The 20,699-nt window shown below is 56.3% G+C and overlaps 2 protein-coding genes across 4 annotated transcripts in view; one reads left to right on the top strand and one right to left on the bottom strand.

The window, feature by feature from the left end:
• Window positions 1-52: 52 nt before the first annotated feature.
• On the top strand, window positions 53-12,235 carry RNF40 (ring finger protein 40). 3 transcript variants are annotated; one of them, XM_021700443.1, is made up of 20 exons: window positions 53-123; window positions 195-398; window positions 827-994; window positions 1,129-1,270; window positions 1,976-2,182; window positions 2,732-2,853; window positions 2,955-3,101; window positions 3,195-3,269; window positions 4,197-4,316; window positions 4,413-4,592; window positions 4,778-4,913; window positions 5,774-5,895; window positions 5,979-6,406; window positions 6,493-6,610; window positions 6,729-6,878; window positions 7,046-7,258; window positions 7,339-7,464; window positions 8,458-8,598; window positions 8,709-8,810; window positions 10,945-12,235. In XM_021700443.1, the coding sequence occupies exons 2-20, from the start codon at window positions 267-269 to the stop codon at window positions 11,119-11,121; spliced, it is 3,006 nt and encodes a 1,001-aa protein (XP_021556118.1). In that variant the 5' UTR covers window positions 53-123; window positions 195-266; the 3' UTR covers window positions 11,122-12,235. The 3 variants fall into 3 exon arrangements, with proteins under 3 accessions (XP_021556118.1, XP_044771618.1, XP_021556117.1); XM_044915683.1 differs by having other exon boundaries at window positions 8,712-8,810; XM_021700442.1 differs by having other exon boundaries at window positions 2,955-3,269.
• A 3,144-nt stretch (window positions 12,236-15,379) lies between these two features.
• ZNF629 (zinc finger protein 629) overlaps window positions 15,380-20,699 on the bottom strand; it is an 8,738-nt gene continuing 3,418 nt past the window's right edge. Inside the window, exon 3 of the mRNA XM_021700359.2 lies at window positions 15,380-20,699. This exon is cut by the window's right edge and continues 558 nt beyond it. Coding sequence (XP_021556034.2) covers window positions 18,754-20,699 — 1,946 coding nt within the window. The 3' untranslated portion in view covers window positions 15,380-18,753.

Raw genomic sequence — 20,699 nt, forward strand, 5'->3', positions numbered from 1 at the left:
TTGCTTGCGGCGCTTGCGCTCTGGGCTGAGGAGGCCGGTGACGTCCGGTGAAGTCCAAGATGGCGCTAGGCTGAGCCCGCTGCCGCGGAGGGGCCAGGGGCAGGCGGGGTCGGAATCCAGCAGGTGTGTGCGGGGAAGGCTTGGGGCTGCGGAGCGCTGGCCACATCCACATCTCTGCTCTCTGTCTTCTGCAGGTGACGGAAGTGCCGCTTACGCCTGCCTGACGTCTCTCGGGAGACCCTGCGCCGCTCCTCGCAGCCGCGGCCATGTCTGGACCCGGTAACAAACGCGCAGCCGGCGACGGTGGCTCCGGGCCCCCAGAGAAGAAGCTGAGCCGCGAGGAGAAGACCACGACCACGCTTATAGAGCCCATTCGTCTTGGGGGCATCTCTTCCACGGTTCGTGGGCTCCTGCCCCAGTCCTCACAACTTGCCGGACTCCCATCTCTGTTTTCCGCCCAAATCGTCTAGAACCTTTCTTTACTCGCAGTTCCCCCAAGCTTAGCAGGATCCACTTTACAGAACACTCTGTTGAAGGAAACCGAGGACATGACGTCTGCCTTCTTTTTACAGATAGGGAAACAGATTCCCAGAGGGCGTGTGACTTGTCAAAGACTTGAGAATTAGAAAGAGGCAGAAGCAGAACTTGACTCTCCTCACAATTAAGATGCTTTCTCTGTGGGTGTCTGAATCTCTTTAAATTTTGTTAGTGGTTAGTCTGGAGATACTGTCTTCTCCGTTCCGGTTGCTCTCTTTTGTCTCTCTCTGTGATTGGTTTCTTGGCCCCTGCTTGACCCTCTCCTCGTCCCCTTTGTTTTCCTTGGTAGGAGGAGATGGACCTGAAGGTTCTGCAGTTTAAGAACAAGAAACTGGCAGAGCGGTTGGAACAGCGACAGGCTTGTGAAGATGAACTCCGAGAACGAATTGAGAAGCTGGAGAAGCGGCAGGCCACAGATGATGCCACACTCCTCATTGTCAATCGCTACTGGGCCCAGGTGGATGCCCCTCTGCTTTCCAAGACCTGGCCTTGATCCAGCTGCCAATCCTCAGACTACTCTGCTGGGAAAGGAGTATCATGCTGGGAAGCACCTGAGGGATTCATAACATTTTTGGTGCTTTCTCCCTTCAGCTGGATGAAACTGTGGAAGCCCTTCTCCGACACCATGAGAGCCAGGGGGAGCTGTCTTCAGGGACAGAGGCGCCTGGGACCCAGGAGGGGCCGACACGTGATGAGACCCCTCTCACAGAGCCAGGGACATCGGAGCTGAGGGGTAGGGCCAGAGCCCTAGGATCTGGGGAGCTTAATTAAGTCCTGGGAACGGTCCTGGAGAGGAGGGAACTTTCATACTAGTCTTCTGAATTCCCCCACCACCCTTCTCTCTCTCTCTCTCTCTCTCTCTCTCTCTCTCTCACTCACACACACACGCACACACACACACACACTTGACTTTCTGTTTGGACAGCAAAATGCAGCGGGTAAGAACCCAGGCCACGGGCTTTGGGATCTGAGTGACTTGGTTCATAGTGCACGTCATGTTTGACCCTCATTTAGTTCAAAAAAGTATTAATATCAAGTGTTAGCTGTGTAGTTAGTACTGTTACAGCCTCGGAAGAGACAAAGATAAGCGAAAAGAAAGACTGCCTCTGCCATCAGGGAGGAAATGATTTTAAACCATAAGTAAAAACAAGAGGGGTCCTTGAAAGGGAATTAGTGTATGTGCACTCCTGTGTGGTTCTAATATAGATGGCGAAGGCGGAGAAGGCTTCCCTGAGGAATGATTTGGAAGCTCTGTGGCCTTGAAATTACTTTAGCTCCCTGAGCCTCCGAAGTTTCACTTTGATGACGGGCATTGCTTGTGCTGATTCAGTGAGCCATAGAGTGCCGAAGGGCTCAGTCTGGAACCTGCTATGGAGTGGTGGTGACTGCTGCTGTTCTCCTCCTGAGATCTTCATGAGGGTCTGTCCCTCCCTCACAGAGCCCCTGCCAGTGCAGCTGAGGCCCCCCCTCAGTGAGCCAGCCTTGGCTTTTGTGGTAGCACTGGGCGCCAGCAGTAGTGAGGAGGTGGAGCTGCAGCTCCAGGGCCGAATGGAGTTCTCCAAGGCAGCCGTGTCCCGTGTCGTAGAGGCCTCAGACCGCCTACAGCGCCGGGTGGAGGAACTCTGTCAGCGAGTATACAGCCGAGGTTAGTTCTTTGCGTCCCGCCGCAGAGGTGTCTGTCCCCATTTGCGTCTTGCTTGTACCCCCTCAATGCCCGAGCGCAGAGGCAGCCATAATTCTCCAAGGAATAAATCAGCCACTTTCTCAGGGAAAGGGGTAGGTTGTAGATGGGGCTCTGCCTTTGGTTCATGGGGTTGAGCTCTAGAGAGCTGGGTGGGAGGAGTTGTTAATGCTTATGGGGCTACTGCCTTCCAGCTGGAGACCTTTAGAACACTTTGCACAGATTTTGGTTGCAGTTGGTGACCCACAAGGCACAGTAGGAAGGGCCCAGGCTTTGCAGGCTGACAGGCTGACAGGCTTCTCCCAGCCCTAGTCCTGTCATTCTGGGCAGATGGCTCTCCTCTCTGAGCTGGTTTCCTCCTTTGTGCAGTGGAGATACAGACTCCTGGCTTTGTCATGAGAAATTGGCAAGACAGCTGGTGGATCACACTGGGCACATAGCAGACTCCAGAATGAGTTAGTACTTGGCCCCATTGCCCTGGACTTGGCTCTTACCCGAGCCCTGCCTTCTCAGGGGACAGTGAGCCCCCCGGTGAGGTGGCTCGGGCACGCACCCGGGAGTTGGGTCGTGAGAACCGGCGGCTGCAGGACTTGGCCACTCAGCTACAAGAGAAGCACCATCGCATCTCGTTGGAGGTGGGATTAAAACCAGGGCAGGGTTTGGGTTCGACGTGCACCAAGGCTCTCAGGGAGCCAAGTCCCCTCCTCTAAGCATCTGACCCTATCATTGTCCCCAGTACTCTGAGCTCCAGGATAAAGTGACATCAGCAGAGACCAAGGTGCTGGAGATGGAGACGACGGTGGAGGACCTGCAGTGGGACATTGAGAAGCTGCGCAAGCGTGAGCAGAAGCTCAATAAGCACCTGGCAGAGGCCTTGGAGCAGGTGGGGCTTGGGTGCTGGGTCAGATGGAGCCATGGCTGGGTACGTGGAGCCCTCGCTTCTCTCCTCCACCCCCATCGGTCTGTCTCTCCACAGCTCAACTCTGGCTACTATGCGTCTGGGAGCTCCTCCGGCTTCCAGGGGGGCCAGATCACACTCAGCATGCAGAAAGTGAGTAGGCACCATTTTTTCCAATCCCTCCTGTAACCTTTTCTCTGCCCCACCCATGAAAGTCTCCTCAGAATTAAGGACAGACCATCTGCGTGGTCTGAGTCCCTTCCCTGTCATTCGTGGTGCTCTGTTTTATTCATTTGTATATTTAATAAGTAATTGTTAACGTTAAGTATTAAGCATGGTGGTTGGAAGTAGGCATCAGAGGACAAGAGACAAAAAACAAAGGTTTCATGGAGCTCAGGTTCTGGTTGGGGGAACACACGAGAAGTAAGATAGTTCATTAAGTGGTTACAGGTGCCCCAAAGGAAAAGTATAGAAAAGAAACAAATGGGGGCGCCTGGGTGGCTCAGTTGGCTAAGCGGCTGCCTTTGGCTTGGGTCATGCTCCCAGGGTCCTGGGATGGAGCCCCATGTTGAGCTCCCTTCCCATCGGGGAGCCTGCTTTTCCCTCTACCCCGCCCCTCCCCCACTCGTGCACACGTGCACACGTGCTCTCTCTCACACATGAAAATAAATCTTAGAAAAAAAAAAACCAGAGAGAGACAAATGAAAGTATATTGGAGCTGACTGGCATTCTTTGCTGGCTGGCTAAAGGAGGTGTCTCACAGAGGGCTCTCTCACTTCTTGTTCATTGCACATTTTTTTGATGCTGTAAGGTTTGTTGCTCCCTGTTAACTCCTTATTTCAGGTTCCTTTTCAGGTCTTTCAAGAAGGCTACCCTGATTCCCTGTCAGTTATGAGCCTTGGTTCCCAGCACTGGCCATGCAGTATTTTCTCCCACTTACCTGGGAACCCTTAGGAAAGTGCTTGGGTTTGGCTTGTCCGTGGGGCTTCAGAATCCATCATTGCCCACATGTGGTGGGGATGTGAGGGAAGCAGGCATCCTGGCCTGGCCCTGCCTCCCACAGCCCCTCCCATTCCACAGTTTGAGATGCTGAATGCAGAGTTGGAGGAAAACCAGGAATTGGCCAACAGCCGTATGGCAGAGCTGGAGAAGCTGCAGGCCGAACTTCAGGGGGCTGTGCGGACCAATGAGCGCCTCAAGGTGGGCTCTATTTAGGACTGGGAGGGCCTGAACCTGCGAGGTAGCGGCTGGGTCCTGAATCTTCTTGCTGATCGTTTTTGGGCACCCTGGTCCTAGGTGGCCCTGCGGAGCCTTCCCGAGGAGGTGGTGAGGGAAACGGGGGAGTACCGAATGCTGCAGGCCCAGTTCTCGCTGCTCTACAACGAGTCTCTGCAAGTGAAGACCCAGCTTGATGAGGCCCGGGGGCTGCTGCTGGCTACCAAGAATTCCCACCTAAGACACATTGAGCACATGGAGGTATGGCCCTGGAACAGACCTCAGGGTCAAGGTGTTGCTGGCCTTCGCAGGCCCTGTGTGCTGCCAGGGGTCCCTTGGGAATAAATTCTTCCTAAGCCACAGAGGCCTGAGGTGGGGGGGGAAGAGGAGAGGAGTTTGCCAGGGGGCTGAGGGGTTGTGTGGGTCTTTAACGCCTCAACCTACAGAGTGATGAGCTGGGGCTGCAGAAGAAGCTGCGCACAGAGGTTATCCAGCTGGAGGACACACTGGCCCAGGTACGCAAGGAGTACGAGATGCTGCGCATCGAGTTCGAGCAGAACCTGGCAGCCAACGAGCAGGCGGGTAGGTGGTGAGGACAGGGTGGGGTGGGGCCTTATCTGGGATTGCTGGTCCCTGGTGTGGGGCTGCTGCTTATCCAGATGCAAGGGGTTGAGCCCCTTCCTTTTGCAGAGCCTCCTCTCCCTGGCCAAAACAGGGATCATACCACCTGACTCAAAGGCATGGTGAGGGTCACAACCAGCTGAGGTGGCTGACCGAGCAGGCACAGCCAGAACATGAGCTCTTGGCCCGGTCCGTGGTTCTCTGGCCTTACGGTGTCTTTCTCTTAGAGGTAGTCGTTCATTTCACAAAGTTTTTTGAACAGGACCTATGAGCCGGGCTCTTTTCTAGGCTTTGGGATTATGTCTGTGAACAAAACACAGACGATCCCTGCTACTGTGGAGCAGTATTGTAGTAAAGGGGGGCAACAAAGCGAAAAACAGACCACGTATGTTAGGTAGTGGCAAATACGTCAAGAAAAACAAAGCAGGGAAGAAAGATAGGAAGTGTTGGGAGAAAGGGGTTGTGATTTTGGATGGGAAGGCTAGAGAGGTGAAACTCAGAAGGTGACATTTGTTTAAAAATACAAAAGAAGTGGACTAATTTATTTTGGTGAATATTACAGTTATATGTTCTTTTAAAGGAAATTTGGAAATATTAGAAAAATTTACATTAACAGAAATAACAAATAGGCAGTCTCAAGTTAGTTTTGGGTGAGCTTTTTTCAAGCCTGGGTTATTACTTTGATGAGATCACACTGTATGTACGGCCTCAGTTTCCTTCTCCACAATGGGAGTGACAGCTGTGACTCTCCTTCTTCCCCCACTGAGGGGTTGGGCCCTTCATGCAGAAGCCGGTCTAACTCCTTCCCAACCCTCTCCCAGGGCCCATCAACCGTGAGATGCGCCACCTGATCAGCAGCCTCCAAAACCACAACCACCAGCTAAAGGGGGACGCCCAGCGGTACAAGCGGAAGCTGCGGGAAGTGCAGGCAGAGATTGGCAAGGTGAGAGGGGGCTGCCTGGGAAAAGCCTTGGCTGGACCCAGGTGAGCACTGTCTCACCTCAGCCCTGTTCTCTGTCTTTGCAGCTCCGGGCCCAGGCCAGCGGCTCAACCCACTCCATCCCCAACCTGGGCCACCCAGAAGAATCTGGCCTCAGTGCCCCAGCCCCAGGGAAAGAAGAGGGTGGGCCAGGCCCTGTCACTGCCCCCGACAGCAGAAAGGAGATGGCTTCAGGGCCTGGCACCACCACTACTACCTCCTTAGCGAAGAAGGAGGAGCTGGTCCCCTCTGAGGAGGATGCCCAGGCCATAACTCCTGGGTCCCAGGGCCCCTCCTCCCGGGGCCGAGAACCTGAGGCCAGGCCCAAGCGGGAGCTTCGAGAGCGGGAAGGGCCTGGCCTGGGACCCCCATCTGTGGCCTCGGCTCTCTCAAGGGCTGATCGGGAGAAGGCCAAGGTAGAGGAGGCCAAGAGGAAGGAGTCAGAACTCCTCAAAGGTCTCCGAGCAGAGCTCAAGTGAGGCCCTATTCCTGTTTCCCTCCCACCCCTATCAAAGTAGCCTCTAGCACCATTCACCAAGCCTTCCTCCTGTGTTTCCCCAGGAAGGCCCAGGAGAGCCAGAAGGAGATGAAGCTGTTGCTGGACATGTACAAGTCAGCACCCAAGGAACAGCGGGATAAGGTGCAGCTCATGGCAGCTGAACGCAAGGCCAAGGCTGAGGTGAGGACAGGTAGGGCCTGTGGGGCACGCACAGAGGCTGCCCTGGGGAGTTCTAACCAGAGCAGAGCCCTAGGTCAGCGGGAAGCAGTGACAAGAGCTAACACTCTGGTGGCTGTAGGTTGATGAACTACGGAGCCGTATTCGGGAATTGGAGGAAAGGGACAGAAGGGAGAGCAAAAAAATTGCGGATGAGGACGCCCTGCGGCGCATTCGCCAGGCGGAGGAGCAGATCGAGCACCTGCAGCGCAAGTTGGGTGCTACCAAGCAGGTGCGACCCCCTTGTGGTCCCCTTGCTTCTGAATGTTGGGATTCCCTTAACTCCCTGTTGAGTGCTTCTAGCAGATGGTCCGGGACCACTCTGTTCAGCCCTGTTTTCCTGTGGTTTCCCCACGATCATCTCCCATGTTCCATCTCATCTCTGCCCGTTTACCACAGGAAGAGGAGGCTCTGTTGTCAGAGATGGATGTAACCGGTCAGGCTTTTGAAGACATGCAGGAGCAAAACGGGCGGCTGCTACAGCAGTTACGGGAAAAGGATGACGCCAACTTCAAGCTGATGTCCGAGCGGATCAAGGCCAACCAGATACACAAGCTGCTGCGGGAGGAGAAGGATGAGCTGGGCGAGCAAGTTCTGGGCCTGAAGTCCCAGGTATGGCTACCCTGGGCTTTCAGGGTGGAGCTAGAGGGGCCAGAGGCTCCCCAGCACTGACTCACCACCCCTGACCTCAGGTGGATGCCCAGCTGCTGACCGTGCAGAAGCTGGAGGAGAAAGAACGGGCCTTGCAGGGCAGCCTTGGGGGTGTGGAAAAGGAGCTGACGCTGCGCAGCCAGGCCCTGGAGCTCAACAAGAGGAAGGTGAGGCCAGGCCCGAGGGGAGAAAGCAACCTAGGATGGTGGCTCACAGCTGAAGCCCTCCTGTGCCTCCTCTCCCAGCCCAGCTCACGTCTTGAAAGCTTACCGTGTTCTAGTTCCTGTGCTGAGCCTTGTCTGTGCTGGGTTGCATTTTGGTCTCATAACAGTCGTGAGATGGTGTTTGTTATTATCTGCTTTTCTCAGTGAGGAAATTGAGGCTTAGGGCAGGCAGCTGACTTGCTCAAGAAAGATTGGACCAGGAATTGGGGCTGATCTCCTTGGCTCCAGAACCCACTCTGTTGGTTAGCTGTGAAGTAGGGATGCTGGTCCCTGTCACATAGTTGAATTAAACCTCAGGAACATCTAGGTCATGGCAGAGGCTTAAGATCAATGTTGGTTTTCGTTTTCTTTCCCCTGTTTGGCTTTTTTTCTTGCCCCATTTAACTCATTAATTAAGGCAGTGTTATTCATGCCCTTGCTATGAACTCCTGGCACTGAGTGCTGGGGAGAACCTGGAACAAGAGGGTCCTACCAGAAGTGGGAACCTCCAGTCTTGAGGGGCAGATAACCAGCCAGTAATCCCACAGGTAAAATATGCTACTGCAGATCCCAGTAAGTCTTGTGAAAGAAAAATAGGGGAGCCTGTCTCGGGAGCTGAATGTAAGCTGGGGCCTAAGGGGGCCACTGGAAAGAAATAAGTGTGTTGTGGGAGTTGAGGGGAACAGAGAGAAGAGCCCCGTGGAGGCTGAAAGATAGGAGAGAGCGTTATGCAGGTGAAGAAGTGAGTGTGTCAGGAACTGTGGAGACCAGGAGGAGGTGAAGGTGGAGAAGTCAGGAGGCAGGACTAACTCCAGTGAAGATACTGGACTTGGTCCCAAGAGCAAGAGTCACTGGAACGTTTGACGCAGGCATCTGTGGACTGTGGCTCCACACGCCTGACTCCCCAAGCTCAGGTGAACGGTCCCCCCTTGCCCTTTCCTGTCCCACCTACCTCAGGCTGTGGAAGCGGCCCAGCTGGCCGAGGATCTAAAGGTGCAGCTGGAGCACGTGCAGACGCGACTGCGAGAGATCCAGCCCTGCCTGGCGGAGAGCCGGGCTGCTCGCGAGAAAGAGAGCTTCAACCTCAAGAGAGCTCAGGTGTGTGCGTGGGGCAGGGGCAATGTGGCTTAGGGTCACTGGTGTGGCCTCGGGGCGGGTGGTTCAAGAGGAGAACCCTTGCACTTAGCCTAGCCCTTCTCCTGCTCCAGGAGGACATCTCACGGCTGCGGCGCAAGCTGGAGAAGCAGAGGAAGGTGGAGGTTTATGCAGATGCTGATGAAATCCTCCAGGAGGAGATCAAGGAGTACAAGGTGGGGCTGTGGGGCTGAGTTGTGCCCCGTCCACCCAGGAAATCTTAGATGGGGAGTTGGTGAGAGCTGTAGTGGATAGTCTGGGGACCCCAGAAATAAGTAGCAAAAAGTGGGCAGAACCTTGGTTGTAGAGAATCGAACAACTAACCAAGTATCGTACATGTACTTGTGCCAGGCACAGTGCCTGGCTGGGTGTGGGAGGGCTAGGAACTAGCTTTAGTCTTAGATCTCTTGAAACTGACCATCTGTTAGAGGAGGAAGCCAAGTAATTCTGAGTGATGAGCATTGCGATAGCAGAAGCCAGGGGCGCGTGGCAGCTCTGGGGGCTAGTAGGCTTCCTGGAAGGAATGTCATCCAAGGAAAATCTGAAGAATGAGGGTTGGCTGTGAGGAATGAGGATGAGAGGGTTCCAGCAACGGGTAAGGCAGAGGTAGAGGCCCTTCATTGAGAGTGGTGTGCTGGAGGAGAGATGGCTGGACACTGTAGTTGGAAGACAGAATGTGGGTTTTGTGGGGAGCAGGAAGGTTGGAGGCCTTGGACAGTGTCAGATCCTGAAGGGTGTGGTGAGGAGATGTTGGCTTATCCCGTAGGCAGTGTGGAGACATCAAAAGGGTTTTTTTTTTGTTTTTTTTTTAAAGATTTTATTTATTTATTTGAGAGAATGAGATAGAGCATGAGACAGGGGAGGGTCAGAGGGAGAAGCAGACTCCCTGCCGAGCAGAGAGCCCGATGCGGGACTCGATCCCCATGACCTGAGCCGAAGGCAGTCGCTTAACCAACTGAGCCACCCAGGCGCCCCGACATCAAAGGGTTTTAAACCAGAGAGTGATGTGGTCTGATTTGCTGTTAGATTTGGTACAGAGGAGGTGAAGACTACAGGCAGAGAAATCTGTCAGGCTATTGGAGTCATTGAGGCAAAAATGGACAGGGAGCTAGCATGGGGTGTTAGTGACAAGTAGAGGAGGTCAGGAGATATTCAGGAGGCAGAAGTGCTTGGACTCAGTGATGGAGTGAGGGAGAGAGAGGTAACGAGAATGCTTGCATTCCTAATTTGAGAAGCGAGGGATGACAAGTGGCACATAATGGGATTAGGAAGACTGTGGAGAAGCAGATTTGGGTGGACAGTGTTGTGTCTCCAGGATATTGAAAATGAGGTACCTGTGGGAGGCTGGCTGGGAAGGCACTTGAAGCAGAGGGACTGTGTGGACGACAGGGGTTTGGGAGATTGTGAGTAGAGGCAGCCGTGGGAGCTGCATACAACTGTGGTCACGCAGGGAGGGTCTGTAGCATGGGGACAGGTCATTCTTTTCCCCTAAGAACCTCAAAGCATAACTGATAGGCAGAGGAGGAGAAGCCTGTGGTTTGGCCTTGAAGGAGCAGAGGCAGCTGGGGGGCAGCCGTGGGGAGGGAGAGGAACGCTTCTCCAGAAGAGATGGACTTGGATGGGTGTGGTTTGAGAGCTAGGGAAGCGGTGATGCTGGGGCAGTAGGCGGGCTGGGATTTCAAGCAGGGCAGAGGAAGAATGTTGGGGAATTTGGAGTTGAGGGAACTCCTGGAGTTGGAGGTGAGATCTGGTGGCCGGTGGGAGGTTTCAGGATAGGAGAGATTTGTAAAACCTTCATAGAGAAGAGTGAGTCCAGGGACCCAGCCAGATCTCTGAATGGCACCAGGGGTGGGCCCAGTTGAGGGTAGAGACAGCAGATTTCTAGTGGCACTGCTATGCCCATCTGTGACTTAGCAGGTGCAGATGAAGAGAAGGTAGACAGTGAGCTCCAGCTAGGATTGGGGTTTTGCCAGAGAAGGCCAGCGGGGTGAGATCAAGCCCCAGGGCAGAGGAGCCCGGGCTGAGCCTGTGGGTTGTCAGCTTTGAGAGGGGAGGGGACATGTTGCCTGCTGGCCACCACTGAGCAGGGTAGAATTCAGACTCTGCTACTTTCTAGTTTTGAGAGCTTGCTCGGCCTCTGAGCCTTAGTTTCCTTATCCGGAGAGTGCTCTGCCCCACCTCTCAGGGTTCCGGGGAGAGTTAGATGGATTCTGCTATGTGGTGGGCTTAGCCTGGACCACCTCCTACTGTCAGCTCGGGGTCTGGGTGCCATTAGGACTGTGCCCGAGCTGATGCCTTTGCCCGGCCCAGGCGCGGTTGACCTGCCCCTGCTGTAACACCCGCAAGAAGGATGCAGTCCTTACCAAGTGCTTCCACGTTTTCTGCTTCGAGTGCGTGCGGGGCCGCTATGAGGCCCGCCAGAGGAAGTGCCCCAAGTGCAACGCGGCCTTTGGTGCCCACGACTTCCATCGCGTCTACATCAGCTGAACCCGTAACTCAGGGGACTTTGGAACACCCACGGACCTTGGGGGCTGTGCCTCCAGTCCCTCCCTACCCCATGTTCAGTGGCCCCTACCCTCCATTCCAGACCCTGTGGGCCCAGCCCCTGTCCACCTAGTCGGTTTGGGGGTCCCAGTGCGTGCTAGTGGGGGTGAGATCCGTCAAGCTTAGTTCCATCTTTCCCCCCCAGTCAGAGCTGTAGCCTAAGGGGCACCTGCCCTGCAGGAAGAGTCTGCTCTGAGCAGAGCACTCAGCTGAGCTTCCTGGAAGCTGGCCCTAACCCTTCGCCACAGGTTGACTCCTAGGCAGCTGTCTCCATGGGCCCATCCTAGTCCAAAGGGTGAAATCCCCCAGGCTGTGACCTCCTACCCAAGAGGAGGTTCATTCACTACCTGCTTACCCACAAGTGAGGACCAAGGGTGGGCCAGTTTCCCCAGCCCCTTAACTCTGGGGCCCAGGGAGACTCTCCAAGCTTGGGTGGGGCTTCCCTCCTGTGGAGTTCCCTGGGCTCTTTGGTCTGGCTCTTATGCCAAGGGCTGAAGGAGGTACCCCCTGGGTGGGGGGCACTGTCCTCTTCTGGGAAACTTTGGCTGCTGCAGTCACCTTGCCCTCATCTCAGGAGTGCTGAACCAAGATCATCAGTCTCTATTCTAATCAGCCTCCCCACCTCCATCTCTATTTCTTTCCCAAGCCCATTTACCCCACCCCCCCCCCCCCACCTCATGCTTCCCAAGACTCCACTGGGTCCCCAGCCCCGACCCTGCTTTCATCCTGATGGCCTTAACTGCAGTGGAGGCGGAATTTCCCAGGAGGGGAAGGGACAGACTAGCGGCTGGGCCAACTTCCAATCATTCCAGGTAGAGGAGCTTCATCTAACACCCTGTGACTGAGCCTGTCCCCAAGATGCTTCCTGTGCTACCTGCCCAAGCAAACTCCCATGGGTTGTGAAGGCCGCAGGCAGGGGTCTGGAAGGTGGAGCTGCTGACAGGTGCAAGGGTCCATTTAGACCCATAGGCCCTGCTCTAGAGATGTCTTGTATAGGCTGTTAATTGTTATGAATAAACGTCCAACCCTCAGCCTACACTCCGAGTAGCCAGGCTTCCTGCCCTAAACGTGGTCCCAGATTTTAGCTGCTACACTTCTCCCGTCGCTGCCCTGGCTGGCATGTGAACCCCCAAGGGCCCATGCAGAAACCTCACCCTTCCCACCCCCAACATTTAGTTACATTTGGATCTAACTGCCGTCTCGGATCCCAGACTGTGCTCGTGGGTGGAGCATGTCTGCAGGGAGAAAGCATCCTTCGCCCACCGTCACCAGCCTCCCCCTCCTGCTCCCACCCGGTCAGGCTGACCCGCCGCGGAGCGCGGCAGCCCTGCCGGCCCCCTCCGCGCGGGCTCGCCACGCCCCTCGCAGTCATTGGCCGCAGGGATGCTGGGAGCCTCGTGTTGGGTTCCGGGAAATGTAGTCCCTTGTTAGCCCCTGGCAACAAGGTCCTAGGTGGGGTCGGCTGGTTCCCGGGTTGTGATGGCCAAAGGCAGGTCTGGACCCAGTCTGCGGACTGTCCCTTCCCACCGGCTTCACCCACCCCCCCCCCCCCCCCCCGGGCGGACAGATTAGAGCAGCGCAGCGGGTGACTTCTTTCATTGCAACTGTGCTTTCGGGAACCGCGTGTCGAGTGGTGTCTGTGGGTTCAATTTGCTATCGGGCCCGCGGGCGGAGCCTTCGCTGCAGCGGTGACGGGGCTCGCGCCGGGGCCGGTACTGACCGGGCTAGGGGCCGGAGTCGGACGCATGGTTGTGGCGGCCGCAGGTTTGGCAGCAGTCGCGCCTTCGCGGGGCCCCGCGGCCTTTTCGACGGTCGCTCCTTCGCGGGGGCTCGCGGCCTTGTCCGCCTTCGGGCCCCACCTGGCGTCCAGGGTTTCGGCGGGGTTGCAGCGGCTGGACCAGGTCGGAGTGGAGACGGAGACGCGGGCCACGGTGACTTCCGGCGCTGGGCTGGCCGCGGTGGGCACGCTCACCGAGACTCGGGCCGCGGCGGGCGATGGCATCGGGCCGTCGAGGAAGAGTCTGCCACCCAAGGCTGGGAAAAACGCAGCATATTGCATCATAGAGACGCGGGCAGGCTCTGAGAGGAGGGCCGCGCCCGGAGCAGTCAGGGTCAGCCAATCTTCAGTGAGCACTGTCCTCTTTCTCAGCAGTCTTCTCCACACGGGCTCTTTCAGTAAATATTAGTAACTACACATCACCTCCCTAGATGTCTCTGTTTGGCCAATCTTCGTAGCCAAGAGAAGTAAAAACTCCTGTCTAGAAGGCAATCAAACCACTTTCTCAAGCTCAAGGGCAGGGGATACAGATGCCAGAATTTCTGGGAGGCTGTGCCTTAGGGGCTGGTCAGGTCCCTTCACTCAGGAAGTTTGACCCCTGACAACCCCCAGTAGCCCCAAGTGGCCTCAGTGGCTGTGATACCCTGGGCCCCTAGGATGGGCAGGCCAAAGTTCCTCCTGGACCAGCCCTGACCTTAGCTGGCCTTGGGGGTGTACAGATGTTGGCGTCATGGTGAAGGTGCCTGTTGTAGCCAGAACTAGGGCTACAGTGTGGTTGGCCACAGAGTCCAGTGGAGCATTTGACATTGACCACTCTCTTTAAAACTTCCTTGGACTGTGGTGCTACACTCTCCTGATTGTTCTCATACTATCTTCTGCTGGCCCTGTTCCTCCAATCCTAAGCTACACCCTCTTCTTTCTTCTCCACTACTCTCCCTGTGTCCTTATCCATGGCTTTGGCTACAGCTAAGCTGCTAAGATCCAATTTTCTAGTCCAGTTCTCCTTCCTGAGTTCCAGACCTATAAAAACACTACCATGGGACGGGGGGGGGGGGGGGGGTGCGCAAGGTTGTCACTCTCCTCCTGATGGTGCTCTACCCCCAGGTCCCTCAGACAAGATGCCCCACACTTCGGCTTCTGTTCTTTACCTGACCTCAGTCTCTACTCAGTGCTCTGCTGCCCACCCCGTGTAATGTTATGTACTTTGTATCCCTCACCCCATTCCTGGCTCCTGCCCTCTGCCTCAGGTCACTTCCTCCGGCCAGTTTCCTGACCCTCTGCTGTGGCAGGGACCACATCTGGGTCCACAGCCTTTTCTGCTAAGTCCCTGAACCAATCACTGTGCTCCACTGCCTGTTCTTTCCCTGAAGTCCCCTCACTTCACTGAAGACTCCTGCACTGGGACCAGGACAGCGGACACAGAAGGCAGGATAGCCTTCGCTGCTCACCTCCCCAGGAAAGGCAAGTCCCTTCTCCCTTACCCACCACCCCACTCCCTGCTTTCCAGATGGGGAAGGGGAGGGAGAGACAGCGAGCCTGCCCTGGGAGTCTAGGCCAGGGAGGCACAGAGAGAGGGGAGAGAAAGCTTCCTGGCCGGGACAGAGGCAGGCTACAGGTTAGAGCAAGTGTGGATCTCAAGTGGCTGTTCAGGGGGCCATGGCCAGGCCTAGGCCCAGGAGATGGCACTGAGGCAAGCCTGGCACTGAGGATTCAGCAAGAGCAGCCCTGCCTGGCCAGACCGTGTGGAGCCCAGGGCAGGCCCAGGCAGGCCCAGTGCTGGGAGAGGAGAGGTTTGGCTGGGTGCAGAGCCTGCTCCCGGCCGTTCTGGTTTCCCTCACTGCCTTCCTGTGGATCTTGTGCAAGTGGCTGCCCTTCTCCGAGCCTCTCCACACAGTGAAGGCTTATGGGCTGCCTCCTGCGGTGAGATCTCCACCCATGCTTCCTCAGGGTCTAGGAGGAGGCCCTGGTCCAGCGGTGGGCTGACTGGGCCCCAGATGAACCAGGGGAGGTGCCACCAGCTTTTGGAACTAGATCTTTGGAGCTTTCCCTTGTGGCAGCCTGGGGAGAGTGCAGTTGTGGGGTGGTCAGAGAGGCCTCCCTAGGCCCGCACGGCTGGACCGGAGCCAGCCAGCGCCAGAATCACCGGGCAGCCACCCAGGAGTCAGCAGGTCATGCTGGTGGCAAAAGCCAGGCACCAGTTAAGACCTTGGCTCTGCCACCATCTCAGCACGTTTCTCCCCCTTTCCCTGAAGGACGTGGATTTTAACAATCCATAAACCCTCGGGCTCCTACCCGCAAGCACTGGTCGGGGATTTGAGGGCATCTGAGCAAAGAGTACAAGGGGAGCCTGGGCCCGGCTGAGCTTTGGAGGTGACACACAGACCCTGGCTCTGGGAGAGGACAAGCTCCTTCAGCTTGCTCCAGGCTTGAAAGAGAAGACAGAAAACATCTGGGAAATCTTATTCCCTTTATTCTCTTCAACTAATCAACATGACCACCAGTGACACAACACTGTTATTGACACACAACACTCAAAAGTGGGGCCTCTCTTCACTCCACGGGGACAAGTCAGGTTGAGTGGGGCTTCCCTAATGGGGGCAAAGGGGTCTGGGGGCTGCTCACCTCAGGAGCGGGTGTCATGGAATCCCACCTCTTGGTTGTGATGGTTTCAAGTTTCCCCACCATTCAGGATTCATGGCCAGCTCTGTCGAGTTCCCATGTGACCTCCAGAGCCATAGAGGTTTCAAGTTGCACCCTAAGCTCAGATCAGTGTCTACTCTCCCCTCTGCTTTCACCGATGACCCTGTGACCGGTCTGTTGAGCTCCTCCACCAGGGCACTTCTGAAGTCAGGCCTGCGTGGAGCTGGACAAGAGGGTTTGGCTACACTGTGCCTTCTGGACTAAGTTCTGGTGGGCACGTGCCATGACCATCCCCTGGGCCTTTGCCTAATCTGGTGAGAGGGACTCTGGACACTGCCACCTCCCCAAGCCAGATCCCTGCTTAGTACCTCCCAAGATGTAGCTCGCTCTGGGAGGGAAGCACCTGGGTAAAGAAGTTTGGGGAGGTGGGCAAGAGAACAGGTCACGCCCCAATGGTCTCCGATTCTGCCCCTTTCCTGCTACGAAACCCCAGACCCCGACTAAGCATGTCCACATCATCCATTCAGTACTGGAGCCAAGACTGCTGGCCTTCACCCATCCCTACACATGCGAGCATCCTACTACATATGCTACACCCTAGTCCTCAATAGGCCGACGGCTGGCCTTTGACCAGACAGACCACCTCCCTCCCGCCCTGGACTGGCCCCGGAGCCCCAAAGGCTGCTCTCTGGGACTTTTCTGAAGACAGATTCCTCCGACCTGTTTCCGAGGGGAACTGTTTCTAGCTTTACAAGGGGTTTGTCTCTACAACTGGTTTCTTTCTACTACCATCTTAGAAAAAATCTGCTTTGACGTGGAGGATTGTCTCCTCTTCCTCAGTCTCCTAGGGACACTCCCTCTGTTGACGCTTCTGTCAGTAGAGATCCGGCAGGCAGGCTCCTTCTCCCCTCTCAGTAGTGCTTTCTGACCGGGCACTTGGGTGGGCTGGGGCTTTTATGCAGATGATGACGAGGGTCTCCCCACAATTAGCCAAGGCCTGCCTTTTCCTTCTCCCCAGCAGGCCTGGGCTTTTCCTCCTACAGTGTTCTAGATTTTGATCCTTTGAATTTAAGGTCATCCCTTTGGGGGCAGGAGAGATGAAAGGTGAAGGGCTTTCAGCTTTCAAATCATGGAATTAGAGGTCTCTTCCACAGCTCTGAGGAATCTGGGTCGCCCTCTCCAGGGGTGCGACTCCTGAAGGGCCCCTTCACCCGGCATCTCAGTTCTCAGACTCGAGGACCACGGTGTACAACCGGTGCATGGGGTCCATGGGCACTTCCTTTGGAGCCAGCACTGGACGGAGTCCTCTCCTTCTTTAAGCGTCTCCCGGGTTAGGGGGTGGGGTTCTTGTTACAGATGTTGTGAGAATTTCCACTCAACCATTTCCTAGGGCAGCAGTCTCTCTCCCCCCTGCCACACACACCCAGTCATGTTAGCAGGTTTGGCTGGGTTAATGAAAGAGTGTTACCATGTGGTGTGTGAGGACAGGAGATGGGCCTGGCAGGGGAATGGGTTTCTCATCTTTCCATTGCTCTCTGAAGGTTTCTGGCTAAGGAGGAGAGGAGCCAAGTGGGTGGGATCTGTCCCCTCCCAAGGCCATGATCGGGCTGGGTCATCACCACCTCGGAGCGCTCCAAGTACCAGGGTGAGGAAGGTGGCCAGGCCTCCAGATGCTCTTCAGGGACCCATGGCCCAGTCTGTGGGGTGTCTGGACACCCCCCACTACGTGCCGGCTGGCTCAGCCCGCCAGCAGCCTGGCTAACAGCTCAGATGAAAGAGTGAGGTTGAAAAGCGGGTTGCTGGCTAATCAGAGCGCTCTATTCTGTCGACTTGCTGTCCCTCGTTGCCACAGAGAACCCACACGTGGCTCTCGTTGACTTGGAGAAGAGAAGTCTAGGGAGGATTTAACCACACACAGGCCTTGAGTCTCTGAAGGGCTTTATTCTTTGGAGGTCGACTAGCAGCGGTTACCCCTCTCCACTGAGGACAGAATTCGAGGAGGTGAGCTGCCACGGCAGCAAGACTGGTGGCAGTTAGATTGCAGGAGACACCTCCTGACAGTGAGACCTGAGAATGGGCAGGAGGGACCCTGCAGCCCTGGAGGCCTCTCAGAGTAGAAGTCCCCCGTCCTGCCTGGCTGGGGGGAGCCCTGACGGCCTGAGCCGGGATCTGCTTGCACTTGCAGCTTAACAAGCTCCCGGAAACGGGGAGGACTGGGCAGCCCCGAGTTTGCTGGGTTCCATCTGGACATGGCTTCACCTTGGTTTGCTTTCCTCAAAGCACTCTAACAGAAATCCCTCCCTGCCCCCTAATTTTTTGTGATGGTTCCCCAGTATTCTTTAGAAGTTTCTATGCACCCCAAACTTCAGCCTTTAAAAAGGCTCGACCTCGCTTTTTCTTTTTCCTTCCCCATTTTTGGGTTCTTCCTCCTAAGGAATCCCGTGGGCCTCTTCCTCTAACACGCAATCACCTAAGATCGGCCTCATCCCCCAAGGAACCCCCAGGGCAGCAAGCTGAACTTTCTCTTCCTAGTTCCCTGGGTCGTTTCTTCTCTGTGGGCCTGGGGGCTCCTCATCACTTATTTTTCACCTCTCCCCACACTAGTCCCCAGCTGAGCATTTTCCTCAGTGTCATTGTCCAAGGCTTCTGGGAGAGAGGCTCCCTCTTAACTCCAGGGGGAGAGAACACTGTGGAACAAGTTCATGGAAGGCTCTTCTATACCTTCTGAGGGTCACTCCTCTCGAGTCAATGCCATTGGATTCCCTGCACTTCCCCGACCCTATAGTTTCACAAGGATTTTGATACAGTTTTATAGGGTTGTCTAGAGACGTATTGGGACCTCTTCCTACAATTAATAGGGCTTTTATCCACTATGGTTTATAGGGTTTTTCTGCTACAGACTTAAAGGACTTTTTTTTTTCCTACATATTTATAGGGTTTCTAACCCAACAGTTTTTCTCTACTGCCTTATTAAGTGGTTCCCACCAACAATTTTATAGGGTTTCTCATCACTGATGTAAAAGCACTATTTTTACCCAGGGTTCTTTATCCTCCACTTCTCTACAACCTGATAGGGTTCTCCTCCTTTCCCCACATGATTTTTGGGGAGCTCCAGTGTTCCTCTCAGGAGAGAGAGGCCCCTGGTCTCCAGACCCATTTCACAAGGTGACCCCTGGGTGGCAGCTCCTATGGAGGAGGAGGGCTGCGACTTCCGTGAAGCCGTCTCCACACTCAGGGCACAAATAGGGCTTTTCTTCCAAGAGGGTCTTGGGGTTCTCCCCGTCCCCGTGGCTGCTGCCCCCCGTGGGGGTGGGGGCCTCTCCCTCCCCTTCCTGGCTTGTGGACAGGGTGGCTGGCTCTGCAGGGGGTTCCTCAGGGGTGGGGGACTTTTCTTGGGTGTGGGTCTCCTGGTGCCGGGCGAGTGCCAGGTGATCGAGAAAGGAGGCCCCACAATCTGAGCAGCTGTAGGGTCTGGCCCCCAGGGGGCTCCTGAGGTGCTCCAGGAGGACCGAGGAGCTCTTCCCCAGCTCCGGACTCTTCTGGGGTTTCCCAGCTGCATGGACTTTCTGGTGCAGCAGCAGCTCAGAGCTGAGGCCAAAGCTTTTTTTGCATTCAGGGCATTTAAAGGGCTTCCCACTTAGGAAGGGACTGGGCCCAGCACCTTCCCCTAGACCAATCCTATAGTCAGGGAAGAGAAAGGGCTTTTCGTTGCCGTGGGTGAGCTGATGTTGGAGGAGCACAGCGCGATCCAGAAAACTTTCTCCACAGTGGGAACAAATGTAGGACTTGGAAGAGAGCAGGCCCAGCCTTTGGCTGAAGCTCTCCTGCCCCTCGGGCATTTTAAAGGGCTGTCCCGGGGGTTCAGCTCTGCCCTCCGCAGCCCCTGGGTACGAATTGCCTCCGAAAGGGAGCCTGGGGGGTCGGAACTGAGGCGCCTTGGGGGCCGGGTGAGCGATGAGGCCGTCTGCGTTTTTGTAGGGGTTTTCGCCGATATGGATCCGCTGATGCTGCATGAAAATGCCCTCGTCATTGAAGCCCTTTCCGCAGACAAGACACTTGTGTGGTTTGGCTCCCGGGGGTGGCGTCAGCAGGGCGGAGTCGCCCAGCCCCAGCAGGCTGTCGCCCTGAGCTCTGCGGGCTGGGGTCTTGCCCCTTTCGTGGACCACCCGATGCTGCTCCAGCTCGTGCGCCTCCAGGAAGGCCTTCCCGCAGTCGGAGCACACGAACAGGTTCTCGTCCATGTGGGTGCGCACGTGGGTGATGAGGTTGGAGCTCTGGCTGAAGCTCTTGCCGCACTCGGGGCACTTGTAGGGCTTCTCGCCCGTGTGCGTGCGCCGGTGCTGGATGAGGTGGGAGCTGCGGATGAAGCTCTTGCCGCAGTCGGAGCACTTGTAGGGCTTCTCGCCCGTGTGGATGCGCTGGTGGCGGATGAGCGTGGAGCTCATGATGAAGCTCTTGCCGCAGTCGGCGCAGATGTAGGGCCGCTCGCCGCGGTGGATGCGCTGGTGGTTGATGAGGTTGGAGCTGACGCTGAAGCTCTTGCCGCACTCGGGGCACTTGTAGGGCCGCTCGCCCGTGTGCGTGCGCTGGTGCCGCAGCAGCGTGGCGCTCAGCGTGAACGTCTTGCCGCACACGGGGCACTTGAAGGGGTCCTCGCGCAGGTGAGTCCGCTGGTGTTTGATGAGGGTGGAGCTGTGGCCGAAGCTCTTGCCGCACTCCAGGCACTCGTAGGGCTTCTCGCCGGTGTGCGTGCGCTGGTGCTGGGTCAGCTCCGAGCTCTGGATGAAGCTCTTGCCGCACTCGGTGCAGCGGTACGGCTTCTCGCCGGCGTGGATCTTCTGGTGCTTGAGGAGGTTGTGGTTCTGGCCGAAGCGCTTGCCGCACTCGGCGCACTTGTAGGGCTTCTCGCCCGTGTGCGTGGCCTGGTGCTGGATGAGGTCCGAGCTGCGGTAGAAGGCCCGCCGGCACTCGCCGCACTTGTAGGGCTTCTCGCCCGTGTGCGAGCGCTGGTGCTTGATGAGGTTGGTGCTCTGCGTGAAGGCCTTCTCGCACTCGGTGCACTTGTAGGGCTTCTCGCCCGTGTGCGTGCGCTGGTGCTGCACCA

The sequence above is a fragment of the Neomonachus schauinslandi genome, chromosome 5, assembly GCF_002201575.2.
Source record: "Neomonachus schauinslandi chromosome 5, ASM220157v2, whole genome shotgun sequence".
In the NCBI taxonomy this organism is placed as follows: domain Eukaryota; kingdom Metazoa; phylum Chordata; class Mammalia; order Carnivora; family Phocidae; genus Neomonachus; species Neomonachus schauinslandi.

What these genes read in the sequence shown, in the direction of transcription:
- RNF40 (XM_021700442.1), top strand. Translation starts at nt 267, where the DNA reads ATGTCTGGACCCGGTAACAAACGCGCAGCCGGCGACGGTGGCTCCGGG. An exon ending in GACACATTGAGCACATGGAG is followed by an intron (nt 4,593 to 4,777) that starts GTATGGCCCTGG and finishes CTCAACCTACAG; the next exon opens with AGTGATGAGCTGGGGCTGCA. An exon ending in AACGCAAGGCCAAGGCTGAG is followed by an intron (nt 6,611 to 6,728) that starts GTGAGGACAGGT and finishes TGGTGGCTGTAG; the next exon opens with GTTGATGAACTACGGAGCCG.